At 40.2% G+C, this 22,483-nt stretch overlaps 1 protein-coding gene across 2 annotated transcripts in view; it reads left to right on the top strand.

Moving 5' to 3' along the window:
- The window catches only part of CORIN (corin, serine peptidase), a 188,166-nt gene that overhangs the window by 65,510 nt on the left and 100,173 nt on the right, over nt 1-22,483 (top strand). For both annotated transcript variants that reach the window (XM_028507033.2, XM_028507034.2), the window contains exon 5: nt 14,042-14,223. In XM_028507033.2, the coding sequence (XP_028362834.1) occupies nt 14,042-14,223 (182 nt within the window). The remainder of the gene's footprint in view (nt 1-14,041; nt 14,224-22,483) is intronic.

The raw sequence follows: 22,483 nt of genomic DNA, 5'->3' as shown, positions 1-22,483 counted from the left end.
ATTTTAATTATGATGTGTCTTGGTGTAGGCCTCTTTGGGTGCAACTTGTTTGGGATTCTCTGAGCTTCCTGGACTTGTGCGTCTTTTTCCTTCATCAGAGTAGGGAAGTTTTTGGTCATTATTTCTTCAGATGGGTTCTTGATCCCTTGCTCACTCTCTTCTTCTGGTATTCCCATGATGCAGGTATAGTTTCGCTTCATGTTGTTCAAAATATTTCTTAAGCTGTCCTCATTTTTTAAAATTCCTTCTTCTTTTTCCTGCTCCGCCTGGGTGTTTTTTTCTACCTTGTCTTCCAAATCACTGATTTGATCCTCTGCTTCATCCAACCTACTGTTCATTCCTTCTAGTGTATTATTTATTTCAGATATTGCATTCTTTGTTTCTCACTGGTCCTTTTTTATGGTTTCTATGTCTTTTTTTCATGCTGTTGACTATCCTATAATCATTACTCTAAACTCTATCTGATAAATTGCTTGCCTCCATTTCATCTAGTTCTTCTGGAGACTTCTTTTGTTCTTTCATTTGGGGTCTGATTTTTTGACTTCCCATTTTAGCTGCTTCTTTGTATTTGCCATCTAAGTTGTTGAATTAATCAGCTGTTAAACTGATCAACCATTAAACTAGTCAAGCTGTGGTCAGCAGTCAGGTTTAAACACCACAAGGTGGGGCAGAGTAATTCTTGGGGGTGGGCTCTTGCTTCCCCTCAGGCTGATGCCACTCAGAGTAGAGTGCTCTGCTGGAGAAAGATGGCTCCTGCAGTATGAGGAATGACTCAGCACAGGGATCCTGCTGGCTCTTCCTTCAGTTCTCTCCCCAGAGCCACGAACCCCAGACTCTCCTCAAGTACCTCTAGTCCACTCTGTTCTCCCTCTATCAGAGTCTAGGGTAAGGGGCTGAAAACAAAATTTTGTGCATTAGACCTTTAAGGGGCTCTCTGTGTCTCTAACTATTGCTCCCTGGCAGATAGAAACCTTGCTACTTTTCACAGTTGTATGTTATCTGAGTTCCTTTGTGGCTCTGGAGCAATAGGCTATGGTTTAGGCCCCACACTTCTCAGGAGGAAACTCCCAGCTGCTGAAATACCCCTCTGGAACTTCAGCTGCCACCCATGGGAGCCCAGCTACCCTCTCGCACCTCTTCCACAGTCCCTACCAGTCTTGTTATGATGAAGTGGTTTCTTCTGTCTGTCCTTGGTTGTAAGGCTTCTCTCCAGCTAGTGTTCAGTTGGTTACTCAGGATGATTTCCCTACAGTTTAGCTGTAATTCCAAATGAGTCCTGGCAGGAGGTTAGTGTAGCTTCCACTTACTCCTCTGCCATCTTGGATCCAGAAAATAATTTTAAAGTAAAATGTATTTTCCTTATATTACACTATTATGTATATTCTTATTTTTCTCTGCTATTCACATAATGGAGAACTGCTTATTAGTTCATTAAAGAGAAAATAGTTATTTAATAACATTTAAAATTTAACTTAAAAAAGATATAGTGTGATGTATAAATGCTATTGTTTTTAACTGGAGTCCTTTGAGACCTCAGATACTCATTAAAATTACACTATATAACAATGAACTTTGACAGTGTACTTTAGGTTGCATTTAATAAATGTGTGTATCATGTAGTATGAAGTAGAGTATAATTTATATAGAATCAGTGAAATGTACCTCAAGATATCAAGATATAGCTGATAAACCATTTGGGTAACCCTAAAAATACATGGGTTAGAAGCAATAGCTTAGAAATATCAGCAAGCAGCTAGAGAGAAATTTATAACTCCTGGGCCAAGAGGATAACAAAAGTTTCTGGGTGACTTAATAGGCATGGTACACTGAAGGCCTCTGCATTTGAAAGAGGAAGCAGGTATTGCACCCCCATGCCTCTGATGTGTAACTATCACCCTTTCCCAGCTTGTTGAATAACAGGCCTGTAACTTTATCAGAGAGCTTGGGAAGGGTTACTTTGGCCTGGAAGGTCCAGCCTTGGCCTTGCTTCTAGAAGACACCCAGGAGACCATGCTGATTGCCACCACTCTACTCATATCTAATAATACTTTTCAGAGGAATTCTGCTCATGAAATGAGGCCTTAACATGAAACACTTGACATGTTTTGCTATTGATTTTCCCCTTTGGAGTATTGCTTTGCCACAGGCTCCTTAACAGAAATTCTTAATACTTGTGGAAATAAATAAAGAAGTGTATATAGCTAGAGGACTAGAGATTAGAGTCTATATCTCTGTACTGTACTCACTTCATGTAGAATTGTGAGGAGGATCAAATGCATTTGTTCCTTTTGCATTTGAAAAGGAGGATCCTTTTCAAAAGCACTGTACTTTTATCCCAATAAGTATGTTCACTGGAGATTAGAAATTTATCTAGCAACTGCAGAGAATATACTTGAAAGATTGGGGGCAGATGAAACCTGATTCAAACTACAGCTCTGCCAGTTGTCAGTTTTAAGACCCCGGGAACTTTAGTTAGCAGTGCCGACCCTCAGTGTCCTTATTTCGGTAATGATACTGATAATATCCACTTCATAGAGTTTGTTTGTGTATATTAAAGAATGATTTACATGAAGTGCTCACACACGGTCTACACTATCTGGCACATAGTAACTTCTCCATGAATCGTAAGTACTGTTATTGATATCGTACTCAAAGGAAGTATGTGAGTTTCTGGGATGGTATAAACTTCATCACCTCTTTCAAAGATGTAAGGTTTACATATTTTTCTCACTCTTCCCACCTTCTAATTAATTTTCTACTTAGCTCTTAAAGTGATAATTTAAAAACACAAACTAGATGATGCCATTCCCCTACTCCTCTTTCTGGGGCTTTCCATTAGACTGAGATTATAAGATAAACTACTGGCCATGGTTTGGAAGCCTTCCCAGCTCTGCTAGTATCACCAACCCTGACCCAGCTGCACTGATCTTTCTAAATATTTCTCAAAAATGTCAACTTCTTCCTCATTTTAATTGCCATGTTTTTCCCTTCCTCTTTAAGGATCTATCCCCTCACTCTAAGCCCTCTGCTCAAAAGACATCTCTGCAGAGAAACCTGCTCCGACCACCTTCTATCATTCTCTTGTTACCTTTCATTGCAGCCTGGCCGTATCTCTTTTTGCTTGTCGGTAGGTCATCTGTCTTATTTTATAAAGGCCACGTGGCAGGAAACTTGACTTTGTACATCATTGTATACCCAGTGTTTGGAACAGTGCCTACCACATAGTAGGTGCTTAATAAGTAGTTTTAGGAATGGGTGAATAAATAAATAACCTTCATTTAAGTAGCCCCTCTAAATGTTTAGGTAAATGGGAGTTTAAAATATGTTGACTATAGTTGTACATTGCTTAATATAATTGATATGTTCCTGAAAGTTCATGTATAAATCAAATTTTATTCATATAAAACAAATTATGATTTAAAGTGAGTTGGATGACATTCCCAGAAATAATTTAGCTTCTCTCTGAATGAGCTTCAGTTGGCAGAACAACCAGCTAAAATATAGTAACTTGCTCTTCTCGAGCTGTCCAAACTCATGGGCCTAATAGATAAGGAAGCACTGAGTGGTTCCTGAGGATTGGCCTGGGGGCTCAGTGCTTTCTTTCTAGTGTTGACTGCTATACACTCAGTTAAGAACACTTCAGGTTAATGATAGTCAGAAACCTTAGATGTAAGGTATTGATGAAGAGCAGACACAAACATGTATTAAACGTCAAGGTACTAACAACCAAAATCGTGTTCGAAATCTGTTCATGTGAAGAACAGTTGAGGACCTGGAGGGGCAAAGTCCGATAGGCTGTGTGGTCATCCTCAGGTATTTCTGGGTGTGGCCTGGAAGAGGGGGCCATATACTTTTTCTATATGCTTCCAGAGGGCAAAGATAGAACCAATGATTGAAAGCCACAGATGAAAAAACTCTGACTTAACTGAAGTAAGAACTTTATGGATAATAAATTTGTCTACATACAGAATTGTCTCAGGAAAGGATGAGTCGTCATCACCACAGTAAGTTCTCATCAGATGGTATTTAAACCGACTTACTGGAGGCATTTCCCAAGGAATCCAGCTCTTTTTTGTAAATTAGTTTTCTGTTGAATTAGGAGCAGCTTCATACATAGTGGCCCATGACACTTGATTGAAGGAGCTCTAAAAACTTATGAAAAAAAAGATTAAATTTTCCATAACTTTTCCCAAGGGTATTTATATTTGCATTGGAAATAACAATGAGAGAATCTAGTGGGGACTTTGTGCTGGGTCGTGTTGACACCCCATGGAGACTATCTAGTAACAACAGATGGTGGTCACCCAGCTGCCTTCCGAGAGGACGGGCTGAAGGAACGGTAGGACTTCTGTTGTGCCATGTGGGGTGTGTGAATTGGGACCCTGCCACCCAAAGCCTCTTTCTCTCCATTTGACTTTCAAGCTCTCTCCTAATAAATGTTAAGCAAATATTTAGTGTATCACCTTGGAAAGGAGCTAAATTATCTGCTTTGAACACTTGCGTGTCTTGGGTGCCTTGGCTTGTGCTCAGAGTTGAATAGTTTGTGGTGGAAAAGCAGATCATATGACGTATCAACACCTGTCCCTTGTTACCCTGCTTCTCACATTTAACTCAATAAGATTTGATTCTAAAACTGTGATGAGGAATCAGGATTGGAACTCTGCCAGGTTGCTATCTTCCATTCACCTTAGGTTTATCTTTTAAGCTTTTGCTAAAATCCTGAAAGGTAAATAAAAATTCTGGGCATATGTTTTTTTTTGTTTCATCCATTAAGGAAGAAAAAAAAATGTTAAAAGAAACAAGAGGCAGTTAAAATCTTCTTTCTGGAAGGCACCATTTTTCCGTTTCTTACACATGCCCTAGACGCCCTTGTAAAAGCAGCAGAGTTTCCTGGAAAAAACGACCCTGCACTCCAGGTCTCATTGTTCAAAGTTACCATAAAAGTTTCCTGTCTTTTCAAACACACAATTGATATAGCTTTCCTGTTCCGACTCCAACATGTTACCAAAGAGGGCCATAATCCTGAGATGGCCTCTAGCGGAATAATCAAGATGAGCTTCAACGTGGTTATTGGAATGAAATTTTTAAAAAGTGTTTGCTGTATGAGAATTGTAAAGCATCTCTCTCACCATTCAATTTATACTCACAATTTCTAGTACTGCACGTTATTACATCACCCCACTATTTCTGAGTTGAATTTTACTGAGACTGTTTTAGTAAAAAAGTAACACAATTGTCTGCCTGTAATGTAAGTTTGGAAGGCTTACTGTGTTCTTAAACATGTTATTTTTATACCAATCTCCCTCTCAGTATGTACCAATCTCCCATGTAAATGCAACCCTGAAATCATCTGAAAAGCTAATTGGAAAATATAGCTTGATTTAAAACATATTTTTTGAAGAATTCAGAAATTATATAAAGTCAACATAAACTTATTTTATTATTTTTTTCCTAAATGGAGAATAATTACATACTGCTAAGTTATTTTACTAAAGGTTTTATCTGTGTCCCAAGAACTCTGTTATGTCATATTTGGGAATAAATGGAAACATGACAGAATTAAAATTTTTTATAATCATAATTGAAAAAAGAAGATATACATCAGTTGGCAAAGGGAAAAGATAGGGCTCGCTGCTATTACCAACTAAATATTCTGAAAGTCATTTGCCGCTTACTCCCCTGATCTCGCCCGCCACCCTGGACATGGCAGTCCTTCCGCCACACCAGCGCTGGCCGCCTGGCTGTCGAGGTGGCAGTTGTGTCATGGTCCCTTTTCACCCTCAGGCAACACAGGTGACCTGGTGTGCTTGTTGGCATTATACATACACTATCAATGATAAGTATGGTTCCATTTTGTGAGCCAAAAAGGCTCCACGTGTGAGTAATATAGTGTCAGATAACTTGTGTTAACTTTTATTTTACAAAGATGTAAAGCAACAGGGTCAGGCCACGACAGCCGTGTCTTTCTGGAAACGCCTTGTCATGTCCCTGACGGTGTCTGCAGCACCTGCATTTCATCCACCTCAGTGGGGTCGTTTGTTGACTTTTCTCCTCGGCAGTTGCTCGGTATCATGTGGAGGTGGCTGGAATTTAGATTTAATGTTTGTGATTCAATTCATTCAGAGATCTGTATTGAAGGTGTCATTTCATGATGTGCAAAAATCAAAACATCTGCGGAAACAATTTAACAATTGCATGTTGCTTTGCTGATTTGTCAGTCCTCTGTTCCATGGGCCCTGGTAAGGGTGCCAAGTATTAATGAGAATCAGGTTCGTGTTGGTTAGAAGGATAGAATTTTATATTCTCTTTCAGGGCTGTTTGTGTGGTTTTACAATATTCACACCCATCTTAATTTAAGCTGCGTTTATCTGTTGGTATTTCCTCAACTTTTTCTATTGTAAGGGTAACACCCTGCTCTTGGCTTTTAAGTGAGACATTTAAATGCAGGGTTTTCATCCATTAGCAATTTTACTGACATTTTCCTTGTACTCGGGAATTATTTTAAGACTAAACAGCATGTGTAGAATTTGCTGGCCTGAAGGGGAGGGGACCAGGTCAGCAGGGATGGCGTGAGCTCTTGTGTGGCCCACTAAGTTGGTAGTGATGGCCCTGCTCCCAGCTGTGCTACTAGAAGCTTTATTCCAAGTAGGCCACCACATTAGCCTTTGAATGTGATTCATTCATTTCTCCAATAATTATGGAGTGCTGACCATACACAGTAGGGATAAAGCAGCAATCAAAATACCTGAGAATCCTTGACCTCATGGAGCTTACATGATATTGGAAGGAGATTGGCAATAAGCAAATAAATAGACCATAGATAAGTAAATGCGTATCAGATAGCGATAAGTGCAATGGAAAATGTCCAGCAAGGAAGCTTTGGGAGCATGGGGGTAGGCAATTTTAAGCCAAGTGTTGCTGAAGAAAACCTCACTGAGAAGATGACATCAGGATATAAGGATATCGAAGGTGAGGAAGACCCAGATATTCCAAATGTCCTGTGCTAACTGACATAAGTGGGAGAGAGGGCCTGACACAGCTCTGCAAGCAGGCAGATGCTGGTGGCAAGGTGTGAGTGTTGGAGAGCAGACATAAGGGAGGGGTGGAGGGTCTTGCCAGGCACACTTAGAGCTTGGGAGGTAGCTCCCTCTTAGCTTCTGACTTCAGCTCATTGAACAAGGATGTTAGGAAAGTTATCTATGTATTCTTTTATCAAACACTTATTAGCACCCACAATGTGCCAGGCACATAGTTTGATACAGGGGATGAAGAGATGAGTAACACAGAGTTCTGCCTTCAAGAGACTCAGCATAGCAGGGATCTGGACACAAAAACAATTTTAGTGGCTGTACAATGTGATCAGTTTACAAGGTGTGGGGGTAACACAGCGAGGACGGAAGGACTCTTTTCATCTGGCATTATTAGAAAAGGCTACTTCCAAGGAGGAAGTAGCAGCTGAGTTGGGTTTTAGGGAATGAATATAAGTTTACCATGTGGACAAGGTAGAAAAAGAAGGCATTTCAGGTGGAGTAGCAGCCTAGATTTATCATTTCTTAAGGAAACTCCAGCTAGTTTAATTTTACTAGAATATAAAATGGGGAAAGAAAAAATGGATTTGAGGAAGTAAAAGTAGCAGTACTTTATGATTAATTACACACACATGTTGAGGTTGAGGGCGAGGACTTGAGGACTTGGGTAGATGGTGTTGCCACCAACACAGTCATGCATGTCCACGGAGTGGTGGCTGTGGTGGTGCTTGGAGACCATGAGTTAGTGGTGACATAATGTCTTGATCTGGTTCGAGTGCAAGACAGTAATTTCCCTTTCAGTGGAGATACAACAAAAACAGCTTTCTTTCTGTAGCAGAGGACATGATTTAGGCATTCATCCAGGACTGTTCTGCTAAGCTGGCTTCCTGAAAAATAAAACAACACTATCTTTTATAGCATTTGCTGATTGCTATGGTGTAAACACTCCTAACAGATTGTATAGTCTGTGGATCTTGAATCTGGCAGTGACTTACCTGGGTCCTCTGCTTCAAGGTCTGCCATATGGGTACAATCAAGGTGTTGGCCAGGGTTGGGGTCTTATTTGAAGGCTTGACTGGGGAAGGTTCCAAATTTCAAGCTCGTGTGATTGTTGGAAGAATTTCAGTTCCTCAAGGGCTGGTGGACAGAAGGCCTCAGTTTTAGCTGGCTGTTGTCCAGAGGCTACTCTAAAGTCTTTGTTATGTGGGCCTCTCCAATCTGGCAAGTGCTATAAGTGATAGTTTTGTTTTGTTTGGGGGAAGCCGGTTTACCAGCATACCACTGGATGAATGTACAGATCATGTCATCCCCTACAGAAAGAAAGCTAGCAATAGAGAAGTCACACTCTTATTTATGATGGAAGTGCCATCCCATTACCATCTATGGGTCTGAAACAAGTCACTAGGTGAGTCCACACTCAAAGGGAGGGGCTTACACGGGGCCTGAATACCGGGAGGCAGGGATCATTGGGACCAGCTTCGAGTCTGCCTGCCACAAAGACTCTCTCTCTCTCTTTTTTTTCATGGAAAGAGAGTTTTAAATCGTAAGTTCTTCTATTATATTTAAAGGTTAGTTTATTTGCCAAAAATAAAAAGTGACAACTTTTTAAGTTGTGATGTGGGATCCTGAATGGCGAACTGAGGGGTATTTGAATAAGGTCCTTAAGTTAGTTAAAGATTTATACCAATGTTAATTTCCTGGTTCTGATACCATACTATAGTTGCATAAGGTGTTAAGTTAACCTTGAGGGAGCCTGGATGCAACATACATGGAAACTTTATGTGCTAGTTTTATAACTCTTCTGTAGGGCAAAAAGTAGTTAGAGAGAAAAACTGATTTATAAAACTTAGAAATTCATACTTGTATCAGCCTATTTTGTAGCTGTAGCTTGTTCAGTAATTTTGATGTTGGGTCTTATCAGAACTTTTTTTTTTTGCAGATAAAGTCTATAAAGTTTTGGGGGGTATGGAGACATGTGGTTCCAGGTGCACAATAATGAAAAAAATTAGGGTTTTTTTTGTAAATTTAAAAAAAATTTGTTAGATAAATTTGCTTTAAAATGTGTAGGCAAAAATCTTTAAGTTTATTGCAGATAAATCATTTGAGAATATCCTTCCTAGTGGAAATACAATAAGAAGCTCACTATCACTATGTAGTATGATTACTTGTGTATTTGTTTTCTGCTTAAACTTTAGTTGAAATGTGTCAGGGACTTTTACATGACACCAAGTGCACTTCACACATAGATCGAAAATAATCACCATTTCTAAAATAGCCTTCTGAGCGCCAGATCTGACCCCTGCCCTGTGCTCAGCACTGTCTTTAGACGTCAGTCTGCTGGTTGCTTGGAGAGAGACACTTACATTCCAAAATAGTGTGGTCTTTCTCACCACGCTGCCCCATGTGATGAAATCACAATACTTCCACCCCTCATAGGCAGTGCTGCTGAATTTCATGCAAAGCAAGAACAAATGGCTTCTCATTTGGCTCACTGTTTGAGAGGGCTGCTAGTTATTAATACTCTGTCACTATTTCACATGTCCACATCCAGCCATTTAAAGCTTATGGGTCTCCGTTGGTTACACCTCTTAAGAGAGCTATTTAGAAACACTCTAGACATTTTTCTTAGAACCTATTTTTAGAATGAAAGGCCTAATAGTATTTTAATGTCTCTATATATTCCCAAAACAAATCTTGAGAAAAAAAAGTCTGTTACCTTCTGAAATTTAGCAAAACTGGTGGGATTATCACTGTTCTTCTGAGAAGCACTGTATTAAAGAATACATTTTGATTTACAAAATGTTAGTGGTAAAAGGACCATGTAAACTCAAGACTTCCAAACCCCTCACTTTTCAAATGAGGAAACGGAGTCTTGGTGTGAGCGAATTGTTGGCACCAGATCAGACAGCGAGGGGTGGCCCCGTGAAAGTTTTAGGGTGGCGGACTCCCTTTCCTGCAGAAAATGATCATAGTAAAGGTCGATGAGAATGTCAGCTTCTGAGTTAAGATGCGGCTTTAGAACATGAAAATAGTCTTCTGGGCCCCTGCATGAAACTTCATTGCCCTTACTATAGAAGATCCTGGGGAAAATGTGCAGTAATCCCCAAAATATGTGGGTTCAAAGTGAGGAAATGTCCAGGAGCCACTGGGGAGAGGTGGACCTCAAGTGTTAGCTTCACAGTGATCTTCCCCACCCCACGATGTTGAGTGGACTCTTTCCCCTGTAAGTGGCATCTGAAAGTCCATTAATCAGAGATTCCTTTGCTCCAGCAAATCTTCTAATGATGCCAACCTTTTGGGGAGGGTGAAATGTCCATCTATAATTATAAATTACTCTGTGTTATTTTCATCTTTTTTCTTTGAAAGCCTAATTGTGATCTGCTCACTTGGCAAATGTAGTTTAGATTGTAGGAAAGGAAGAAAATGTTTAAGAGCAAGCATTGCTCTGGTGGAGGTGGCTTTACACATGGGGTGCTGGAGTGGGAGTGGTCAGGACAGTATCAGAGACTGGGACCCGGGTCAGGGACCCCAAGGCAAAGAAAACATGCCAAAGCCAAGCCTGGCTTGTCTGGTAGCTTTCCTGTGGGCTGTCTCACACCTGGAAGGAAAAAAACAAATGACTTAACCTTCCTTTGTGTTCTTTAACCCCTTTGGCAATACTGATCATTGTGGGTTAACTAGGACTTGGCAGAATGAAGGGAGAACCCAACCTCTGTATACATGGTTGGTCCCCTTGGAAAGTGCCTGTCAAGTTCTTAACTACCCCGGAGTTAGGCTTTTGGAACAACCTTCCTAAAGTGAGGACTGACATGTAAGAGAGTAGTTAATAGAATGGCTTCTTGGGTCAGTCTGCTTGGGTTTGAATCCTGGCTCTGGTACTCACTGCCTCAGCGACCTTGGACAGGTCTCTTGTTTTTCATGTGCTTCAGTTTCCTTATTTGAGTATCAGGGATGATAGTACTAGTACTCATCACTGGGACTGTAGTGAGAAATGAATGGGTTAATACACGAGAAGCTCTCAGAACAGAGTCTAGCAAAGTGTAAGCAATTGCATAGGAATTCTATGTTTTCTGCCTTCTTCAGCCATGTACCTAGGTTATATTTGACGAAGTACAGTCTCTAACTTCTCTGGAATAAGATAGACAATGTTATTTAAGTGATAATTTCTTAGTCCTGTAAATATCTAATATATATATTTTCATGGCAGTTAGATGTTCTCTTTACACCAAGATACTTGTCTGGACCAGTTCATATTTTATGCCTTAAATCTAATCTTTCAAATGCAAAATCTCTCATTCCACACCTTCAGTAACAAATTTAGTTACATATTAATATAGGTAGATAACTACGTGACTATCAGGACTCTAATAAAAGATGCTCAGCTTTAACACAAACTTCTGAGAGGAAGGTCAAAAGCACTTGTATCTGAATGTAATTGCTGAGTAGCCCTTTCAACGTTTTTATACATAAGATCTCTCTCCCAAAATTCTTTCACAGGACTCTTATCAGTTTTATTTTAATTCAGTGCCTTGTGCATGTAATTATGTTTCGGTAATTCATAGAAATATGAGTGGGATATTGTAAATGTGCTTGTTTGATCATGGAACTTCTAAAGCCCAATTATTAGGTTCTTATATGAGAATAGACAATATAGGAGAGTAGATAGACTGTAGACTAAAAGCTACAACAAATGGATTCTCCTCCCACTTCTGCCATTAAAGAGCTGTGTGACTTTCAGTCGATCCCAGAATCAGACCCTGTCTCAAATGAAGGATTTGAATGAGGTGTGTAAGATTTCTTACAGGTCTATTGTTGTGTGGCTCTGAAATTTAGTCCCCTACATTTGTGGAGTGTGTGCTTTGCTTTATATATTTTCTTTCCCAGTCTTCTTAAAACCATATGAAATGCCTTTGCCAGCTTGCTCACCAGCCAGGGAGAGAGATGCAGTCTATAGCTGCAAAGTAGAAAAAGTGCCCTGGGTCTGGAAGAGAACACTCCCCTGGCTTGGACATTGTAGTATCATAGTCCCCAGACACAGAGCTGTGGAACCAGGAGTGTTTGATTGCAGGTCAGGTGAAAAAAGATAAGCTCTAGATAGTTTTCGTATTTCTCTATTTTGCAGAAGATAAAATAGTAATCTGAAAAGATAATACCTGTTCATAAACCATAGATAAACACACTGTTTTTAACTGTAGATAAATGTGGAGAGCAGGATCTGAAGCCTAGTTTAGAGCATGCACAGAAGAGCAACGACTTGGGGGTGGGGAATGATTTAGCCACTTAGCACGCACAATACAGCGTGGCGGACAATACGTACTTATCTGAAGGGTAACGCCACCCTCTCAGAGCATGCGCAGTAGAGCGACATAAACCACCTGTACCTATTCAGGTTGCACAAAACAAAATGTTCCTATCAGAACTGACATAAACATGTGCCTATCAGAGCTAATGGATACAACGTGTGCCTATCAGGACTGAGGAAAACAACACGTGTGTATCCAAATGAAGAAAAACATGTTTACAAGAAATTGTGCAAAATCAACATGATTTTGTAACCCCCCCCCCCCAAAAAAAAGCGTGAAAGCAGAAGATGTCACACCAAGGACCACACATCCAGAGAGCAAGTCAGTTAGAGACGCCCTTGCACATTCCACCACAGGAGAGAAAGCGCTCCGCTGCTTCACACGCCTACACCATTGCTCTACTGCGCATGCTCCCAATGTGGCTTCAGCTCCTGCTCTCCACATAAATATTGATAACTGAGTTGCCCCTTGTCTTTATGTTTCTTTTCCAGGGAGGCCGTGGAAATTAAAGAACAACTTTCTCCTTGTCTGCCTCTCAGAGATACTTTGAAATTCTCAAAGGGAAGAAAAAGAAATGAGATTAACCTATTTTGTGACCTACCTCTGCCTTTCCAATTTCGGGGGGCCTTCATTTTCATGTTAATTTAATCCTGTTGATATCAAGTGGAGCTCTGTTTTGGTGGACAGATTTACTTTAGTATGGGAAATCTAAAAAAAAATTATTGGGGGAGCCAATGCTTCTAGAGTAGATAGATGTTATGTTATAGAACTAGTGTATTCCCTCTAGAACATGGTGTTAACGGGTAGCTGACCTTCTCATTACAGGACCAAATGTAGAAATCTTAGTTGTTGACATGGTAAATATAAACAAAGATAATATGGCAGCCTTGGTGGCCAACTTCAATTACATTATTTTTTCAAAAAGTAGTCTGTAACAGCCTGCTCAGCCCACCTTTCAAAAGTTTAGGAATATGTGCCAGGCACCGGGGCTGGGGTCAGACCACAGGAGCCCAAGACTCCAGGCCCTCCCTGGAGGGGCCATCTCAGCGTGTCTCTGGGTCCAGCTGGAAAGTAGCCACCTTGGTGACCCTGCGCAGGGAGGCTGGGGAAACGTGCTCATGCTCCCTGCCCTGTCTGTGCACGAGGCTTTCCCACAATCCCATCACCAGAGTAAATCCCCACCATGAGTAACTGTGTCAGGCGGGGGTCCCTCCGGGGCGTCATCAGGGTGGGGGTGCCCAGGGAACACTGCAGGCGCTGCCTCTTGCAGGTTTCCTGGCTACTCTGGGCTCAGCATTTCCATACAAATTTTAGGAGGAGCTTGCTCAATCTCCACAGAACAAGAGTGCCGGGTTTTTGATAGAGCTTGAGTTTGACCCATTGTTAAATGTAGGAGGCAGTTTGTATTTGCACAATGCTCTCCCAGTTCACAAACCTGGTATAGCCCTCTGACGATTTAAGTCTTTCTTAACTTCTGCCACTAATTTCTTTTATATTTTGTACTTTTCCGTGAAGAGGAGTCATGTGTTTTTGTGAGCTGTATCCTCTGCAAAACACCATTAATGCCTTTGGATGTTATGACAAATGATATGGTTTTCTTAATTTTCTAATTGTTTGTTGCAAACATAATACAAAATATAACTGAAAAAAATGTAGTCCATAAAAACATTAATATTAATATTAATTTTTCACCTTTCTCTTTTCTTCTAGCCACGGGCCCCTGCCCTGTTGGTCGTTCTGTGAGGCTGCGAAAGAGGGCTGTGAGCCAGTCCTGGGGATGGTGAACGCCTCCTGGCCCACCTTCCTCAACTGCTCCCAGTTTAGAAACCAAACTGAAAGCAGTGATGCCGGCAGGAGTTGCTTCTCACCGGAGGAGGAAAAAGGAAAGCAATGTAGGTGTTTGTGTTTCATTGCATTTTTGAAAGTGTTTTAATTGAAGTATGGGGTTGGCCAAAAAGTCCTTTTAATTTTTTCCATAGAATAAAAAACACATTTTTCATTTTCACCAATAACTTTATTTGGATATTTTGAGTATGTTGGCCATCTCCCGTGTGGTATAATGTTTATCATTCTCAGTTAATGTCTTGATTTGATTGCTATTAACTTCAACTGGTCTACCCAGCCATGGAGCATTGTCCAGTGAGAAATCTCTGGCATGAAACTTCACAAACTGCTTTTGATACGTTGGATCAGTCACAGCACCTTCTCATTACACTGCACAAATCTTCTTTGTGTGTGTTTCAGTTGCATTTTTACCTTTCTTGAAATAATAAGGCATGCCAAAGATGTTATGTATTTTCTTCCACACTCAATATTAAAATGGCTACACAAAATTTCACCAATTTTGATATGTTTTTAATGCATGCTGATATGACAGCTCTCACAATACAATCTAACAAAATTGTTTTGAATGAAGTTAAAGACAACTAAGCACTAGTAGAGCCATCTTTTGGGAAAAAAATGAACATTTTGGCCAGCCCTATATATTATTCATACAAAGATGCATACAAATAATGTGTATAGTACAAAAAATTTAACAAGTTGCCCAGACTCATGTAATCAGCATCCAGATACAGAAATAGAATATTAACAGCATCCCAGAAACACCCTCAAGCCCCTTCCCAGGCATCTCACCCTCCCAAAATTACCTCTTTCCTGTCTTCTGGCACCTTAAGTAGTTTTGCCTACTTCTGCACTTGATATCAGTGGAATCATACCATATGTCCTCCTTTTGTATCTAGCTGTCTTTGCTCAACATTGTGTTTAAGAGACCCATTATGTTCTCATCTTCTTGTGGTTTATTCGTTTTCATTGTTGTATAGTATTCTAATATAAGACTATACTACAATGTATTTTTCTTGTTGATGGACATTTGAGTTGTTTCCAGCTATTATGAATAGTGACACTATGATGATTTTGACCCATCTTTGATTGAGCATGGTTATGCATTTGTTCGGCAAAGGAGTTTTTGGAGTGGTTGTACCAATTTATTACACTCCGATGAGCTGTGTGTGAAAATGGCAGTGGCTCCAAATCCTCCCCGATACTCGGTATTGTCTGCCGTTTTCCTTTTGGCAATTTGGATAAGAGCATTGTGGTGTCTCTTCAAGGTTTTTAAAAATATCTAGAAATAGCAAATCCCTCAACTTTTATGTTTTCAGTAAGCAATATCCCTTTGCAATTCCACATGTATTTTGTAATTTACTCATCAATCTACACACATTCCTGAGATTTTGGTTGAAACAGCACAAAATCTATAAGTCAATTAGTGGAGAAATAATATCTTTAAAATGCTGAGTTTTCTAGCCCATGAACGCAGAATATGTCTTCCCTTATTAAAGTCTTCATTTTTCTCAAACACGTTTCATGATTTTCTATGTAGAAATGATATATAATTATTAGATTTATATCCATGAATTTGATTTTTTTACTTACTGGTTTTTGGAGAGAGGGAAAAAAGGAGAGAAAGAGGGAGAGGGAGAAGCAGGGAGAGGGAGAAATTTGGTTTGTTATTACACTTACTTATGCATTCATTGGATGATTCTTGTATGAGTACTGACTGGGGATTGAACCTACAGCCTTGGCATATCAGGATGACTCTCTAACCGATATACCTAGCCAAAACTTTGTGGGTTTAAGTTGCATTTCCAGATGAAATTGATTGATTTTCAAAAAATTTTTATTTGAATATCCCTTTTTGCAAAATGTCTATCCAAATATTTTGCCTATTTTTTGATTGGGTAGTCTGTCTTTGTTCTCAATTTAGAGTTCTTTATGTGTTCTGTATATATAATCTGTGGGATATATGTACCCACTCTGTGACTTGCCTTTTCTCCCTCTTACTAGTGCCTATGATGGAATAGAAGGTCTTAATGGTAGTGGCTCTACATTTTTTATCTTTTCTGGTCCTCAGCTTTCTAGATTCCACTGTTCCATTATGTAAGGACCTCTTTCTAAGTTACCAGAGAGGCCCTTCAGCTTTCACACATGAGTTATAGTTGCCTGTAGTCTTGAGTTATCTTTTTCTAGGACATTGATTCTTAGCAGTAAGCCATCCAATCTATTGTTCTTATAGTTGCTTTTCCTCTGTACATCTCGAACACTTGATTAGTGACTCCATTCAGTGCATTTCTTTCCACAGATATACTATTCCAATTCACCTCCAATGAGGGTTTTAAAAACTGGACCACCCCTTATGGCAGGGAATGTCTCTCTCCACTTAAACATCAGTGAGGTTACCTCACTGCCATCCCAGCTGTGAGTGATCCAGATCAAGAACCCCATCTTATCACCTATTCTCTTGGCCCATTCCTGTGACTGTCACCTGCTGTGTTTCCCAGAAGCAGTCACTGACATGAAGTTGGTTGCACAGGGTATTCATTAGGTATCAGCACTTTGGGTGAAGGAAAGAGAGAGAAGGGAGGACTGGGCAGAGGGAGATGTTGAAATAAGCTCCAGGCCCATTAAAGCCTCAGCTCAATCCATGGGGAGCTCTGGGGCATACATGGCTTGGGAGAGCTGTTCCATGTTGGGCCAAGATAGCTGGGCGTTTACAGTGTTATACTGCACAATGATGTTTTGGCCTCATATACAACAATGGTCCCAAAAGGTTATATTCGACATGAAAAATTCCTGTCACTTAGTGACATCACAGCTGTCAAAACTTCATAGCACCATGCATTACACATGGTTTTGTGGTGATGCTGGTGTAAATAAACCTATTGCATTTCCTGTTGTGTAAAAGAATAAAACATATAATTATGTATAACACATAATACTTGGTAATGATAATAAATGACTATGTGTTACCGCTTTATGCATTTTTAAACTATACTTTTAATCATATTTCAGAATGTGCTCTTTCTACTTGTGAAAAATGTCTCTTGCAAAACTGAATGCCAGGTTACAGTGGCAGCAGCTACCTGCATCTTGCATATATCATGTCTCTTGCTTGCATCCCTGTCTCTTGTGTTTGATTTAATCTTGTGTTGTTTTGTATAGTAGTATGATGCACAGGCTGGTAGCCTAGGGGTGATAGCTTATATCATACAGCCCAGGTGTGTAGGAGGCTGCACTATGCAGGTTTGTGCACGTGCCCTCTGTGATGTTCACACAGGGACAGAGTCGCCTAACATGTATTTCTCAGAAAGTACCCTCTAGTTAAGGTGGGAAGGCCTGTCAATCCCCACCTCAGGCAGTCACTGGGTATGGTCCTTCCTGGAGAGGTGTGCCTTGGGTGAGGCAGTGAGGCAGAACTTGAAGGAGTAAAGCCTGTTGGATGACAGTAGTGGCATCAAATTCTCCCCTGAAGGGCAGGCACGTAGAGTGCAATCACCTTCATCCAATCAGAGACTGACCTGATTCTGCTGTGTTTATAAGGCATGTTAACAAGGGCCCACCTCCCTCTGGTTTGTGTCCTTTCTGAGGGCGCCCTTCTTCAGTGGGCGCAACTGAGAAACTGAGACGTTTACTGCATTCTGCACCTCTTTGGGCAGTCCCAAATTCTAATATTTTCCTTCAGAGAACAATAGGACTGCTGGTGTTTCCACTTTACTTTGCAGAAGTTTTCTGCTGGCCTCTTTAAGCTTATTGCTCTTTGTGGCAAATGCCTTAAGGGGAATCCTTCTGGATTTGGCCACTTGTCTATGGCTCCTTTCTTTCCTTTTTAATTAATGTATTTTTATTGTTATTTTATTACAATTGTCCCAATTTTTCCTGCTTTGCCCTCCTCCACCCCCAGTCATTTCCCACCCTGTTGTCCATGTCCATGGGTCATTCATACATGTTCTGTAAGGAGCCCCTCCCCCTTCTTTCCACCCTTATCCTCTTCTCTCCTCTTTGGTCACTTTCAGTCTGGTCCATGTCTCCATGTCTCTGGTTCTATTTTGCTCATTAGTTTATTTTGTTTGTTAGATTCCTCTTATAAGTGAAATCACATGGTATTCGTCCTTCACCTAATGGCTTATTTCACTTAACATAATATTTTTCAGTTCCATCCATGCTATCGCAAAAGGTAGTAGCTCCTTCTTTCTCTCTGCTGCATAGTATTCTATTGTGTAAATGAACCACAGTTTTGGGATTCACTCATCTACTGATAAGCACTTAGGCTGTTTCTAGCACTTGGCTAATATAAATAGCACTGCTATAAACATAGGGGTGCATAAGTTCTTTTGGTGTTTTGGGATTCTTAGGGTATAATTCCAGCAGTGGAATTGCTGGATCAAAAGGCAATTTCATATTTAATTTTTTGAGGAAATTCCATACTGTTTTCCACAGTGGTTGCACCAGTCTGCATTCCCAGCAACAGTGCACCTGGGTTCCCTTTTCTCCACATCCTTGCCAGCACTTATTGTTTATAGATTTACTAATGATGGCCATTCTGACAGGTGTGAGGTGATATCTCATTGTGGTTTTAATTTGCATCTCTCTGATGGCTAGTGGTGCAGAGCATCTTTTCATGTCTCTGGGCCCTCTGTATGTCCTCCTTGGATAAGTGCCTATTCAGGTCCGTTGGCCATTTTTTAATTGGATTGTTTGTCTGTGTCTCCTTTCTCACTGCTTACTTGGCTCTTTAATACCAAGTTCCTTTGGCAGAACCAGAACACTGACTTTTGTCTCTCTGCCCCTGTGGGATTTCCAAAACTCGACTGGCTTCTCTGCCTCTTTGCAGTGTCCCCATGTCCAGATTCTCAGTTTTTAGCACCATGCCAAGAATTGGCAAGTTCCAAAAGAGAAAGAGGCATGTGCAACACTGGACTGTTTTGTGTGTGTGTGTGTGTGTGTGTGTGTGGTGTGTGGTTATCATCTCTCTGAGATCTTAGCCACTCACCGCCTACTAGTCATATCAGCTATCGGATGCCTTTAAATAGATGTTTCCTGTGTTTTATCTGGCTTTTCAGGTTTTACGTGGTGAGGTCATTGACCTACCGCAAGTTACTACATCATAGTCGAAAGGAGTTTATTTCTTTTTTGCATAGTGATTTGTAGAGGTCTGCTGCTAAATTAGGATCCCCTCCAAAAGATGGTGCATGGTCGTAAGCCATCAGAAGGATGAGTGATTGTATCTGAAAGAGAAGGCACTTGAGTCTCCTGTCCTCCGTCTGCATTTGCCCTTGTTCGATAAGAGCACTTTATTGGTGGTCACTTGGAAACTGCAGCCTGTTGACTGAGGACCTCGGAATCTGCAGAGAAAATGTGGAAGTGAAAACAGCAGCTGTGTTCTTTAACAATGACGGTTGAAAAGTACTAGTTCTTGAAAAGCAAACTAATATCAGTAGTCCTTAATAGCTCAAGCTGAAATGCCACTTAATATAGGTTTTCCAAATATCAGGAGGCATTAGCAATCTTCTGATCTTGGAAAAGATTAATGATCCATTTATTTTTAAAAACTTAGGTTGAAAGATGATAGAAATTTGCTACATACACTCGTCTGTGATCCTCTACTTGTCAAAGTCTTTTTAGATTATTGGTTGTAATGTTTTCCATGTAGAATCAATTCTCTGAAAATGGGCCTAATAATAATTCTTGAAAAATGATGCAGCATTTTCCTAGAATTCAGTTTTTCTGTCTTGTGCTTGGTAGATAAACAGGATGCTAGTCATCATAAATAGGTTCATAATTTGTGTGCTAGGGACAAAGCTACTGCTAGTTATGATCTTTGTGTGTGTGCAAGAAAATAATTTCTAGCACCTACACATAATTACTGAAAATATGCTCATATACTAACAGTGTACTATATGCCAACTAGGAAAGTATTTATTATATAATATATGATCAAAGTCTTAATCATAAAAGGGTTTATGCTGTAGGGCCACTTATAACTAGAACCAGTGAAGTCCTTTTCTCCTTTTTTCATTTATTCAGTGAATATTAATTGAATACCTACTCTGTCTAGAGCATCAACTTAGGTGATCTGAAGAAATAAAAGTAAATTACAGTGTTCATAATATTAGTTTATACCCATCCAGTGTGGCAGTTCTCAACCAGGGATGATTTTGCAGCCCCCGCCTGGGATCATTTGGCAATGACTCAATATTTTTGTTGTCATACTCTGGGAGGAGTTGCCATGGACATCCATAGTGGCTAGACATCCACTATGCTGCTAAACAACCTACAATGTGCAGGACAGCCCCCACAACCAAAGACTATATGACCCAAAATGTCAACACTGCTGATTTTGGGAAACCTTGCTCTAGCACTCAGAGTTTTATAAAGTACTTAATAATAACAACAACAACAACCACTTTTAAGGAGTATTAAACCTAATCTGGTACACTCATAGTGAGAAACAATGTAAAAAGCACACAGAAACTATAAAGATACAGAGGTTATGTCAATGGAGTAGAGTGGAGTCAATTGCATAAAAGAATTCTGAAGTTTGGAAAAGGGGAAGGGTACCACTTGGCAAAGAGAAAGAGAGAAGGTGTTCTGGTGTGGCTTTCAGCACTGTCAACGTGTGCTGGGTGTCAGGTTCCTATGTAGCCCATGAAATGAATGATGATTAAAAGTTGACTCCTATCTCAGGCTTCTCCTTCCCACTTGTGAAAAGAAAAGTGCCCCAAGAAAATAGTAAACCCCCTTTATATTAGGGACCCCATTCTCCTTTCCAAAGCGCTTTCAGAGCTGTAAACTCACTTTGTTTCCAGAGTAAATCTCTGTGGTGGCATCATCTTCATTTTATAAACTAGGAAAGAGAGGTTCATGGAGATCATTCCAAGGTTATTTTACATCCACCTTACCCTCCAGGCTGTATCATTGACCCAAGAGCCCACCCGGGAGGGACCATCCTGGTTTGATTATTAATTCTTGAACACCACCCTTTGTTACAGCCCCCTTATCACAGAGCTTTCAAAAGGTCTTTTCAGGCTGAATTCAGCCAAAGCCCACAACTTGAGATGGCTGCTTTTTTCAATGCACAGCTCGATAAATTCTGTTCATCTTCCCTGAGAATCCTTTAAAGCAGTCATAACTCCGTAGGTATTTTGTTCTCATATAGAATGATGCACAACTGTCTCATCCTTTCCATCTCATGCTGACACTGAGGCCTGTAGTGTAAACAATGTGCTAAAGCGATAATGCTGTGGGAACTGTTCTTCGGAGGTTTTAAGGTAAACATTTGTGTGTGTTTCCATAGTTGAGTTTTGAGAGCTCATGGGGCTGAAGGTCAAGGCCCATCAATCATTCTGAGTTTTCTGATTAATCCTTGACTCTACCTTGTCTGTAATTGTATGTGGAGAGTAGTTTGTAAAAGTTTTTTCTGTGGCTCTTAAGAGGTCTCCCCTGTCATGGAACAACTTCGGCTATTTATTCTTTCATTTTCCTCTTCCTTTCCTAGTATCTCATTTGCTCTTCTAGCTCTGGTCGCTGGTAGCAACCAGTTCAGTGCATTAACAGCAAAATTGCAGCTTCAGGACATTGGCAAAGCACATACTCTGAATTCCTCCTACTGAATCGTGGGTTCACTTGGGAGAAATCATGCAGTACCATTTCTTTGAGGTACTTAGTGTCAGTGTTTTGCTGGAGATAGATGATTGTAGGTAGCATCCCGGAGTTACTAAACCCTGGCTGTGCACTTTTCATTACAACAAATAGTCGACTAAAATGAGGTTTTCCCAGAACTTCAAATTTTCCTACACTTACAATTTTAAATTATTAAAGCAATTAAATTAGAAAAACATTTTCTTTCTTCCATATGTGGATGCTTCTTTCAAGGGCACCAAGCTTAGATCTGAAGACTCGTATTCAAGCTCTGACTGCATACTTAATCACTGTGGTCTTGAGCTAGTTTCTTAACCCTTTTAACCTCTCTTTCCTCAATGGCGGAATGAACATAATAATGCCTGGATGGTAGAATTTTCCTACGGGCTAACTGAGATAATGTATTTGAAAGAATTTTGACAGCCATAATGCACTATGCACATGTTAATGCTCCAATTCAACAGACATTTACAAGCACATTCTGTGGACCAGGCAGCTTACTCAGAGTGGCAAAAGGAAAAATGTATGACTCAAAACCATAAAAATCCAAGAAGACAGCACAGGCAACAAAATCTTGGGTATTTCTCATTGTAATATTTTTTTCTGATATATCTCCTTGGGCAAGGGAAACAAAATGAAAAATAAACAAATGAGCCCACATCAAACTAAAAAGTG

Source organism: Phyllostomus discolor, chromosome 1, assembly GCF_004126475.2.
Source record: "Phyllostomus discolor isolate MPI-MPIP mPhyDis1 chromosome 1, mPhyDis1.pri.v3, whole genome shotgun sequence".
In the NCBI taxonomy this organism is placed as follows: Eukaryota; Metazoa; Chordata; class Mammalia; order Chiroptera; family Phyllostomidae; genus Phyllostomus; species Phyllostomus discolor.
Note: the sequence above shows the minus strand (reverse complement) of the source record. Positions and strands in the feature narration are given on the sequence as shown.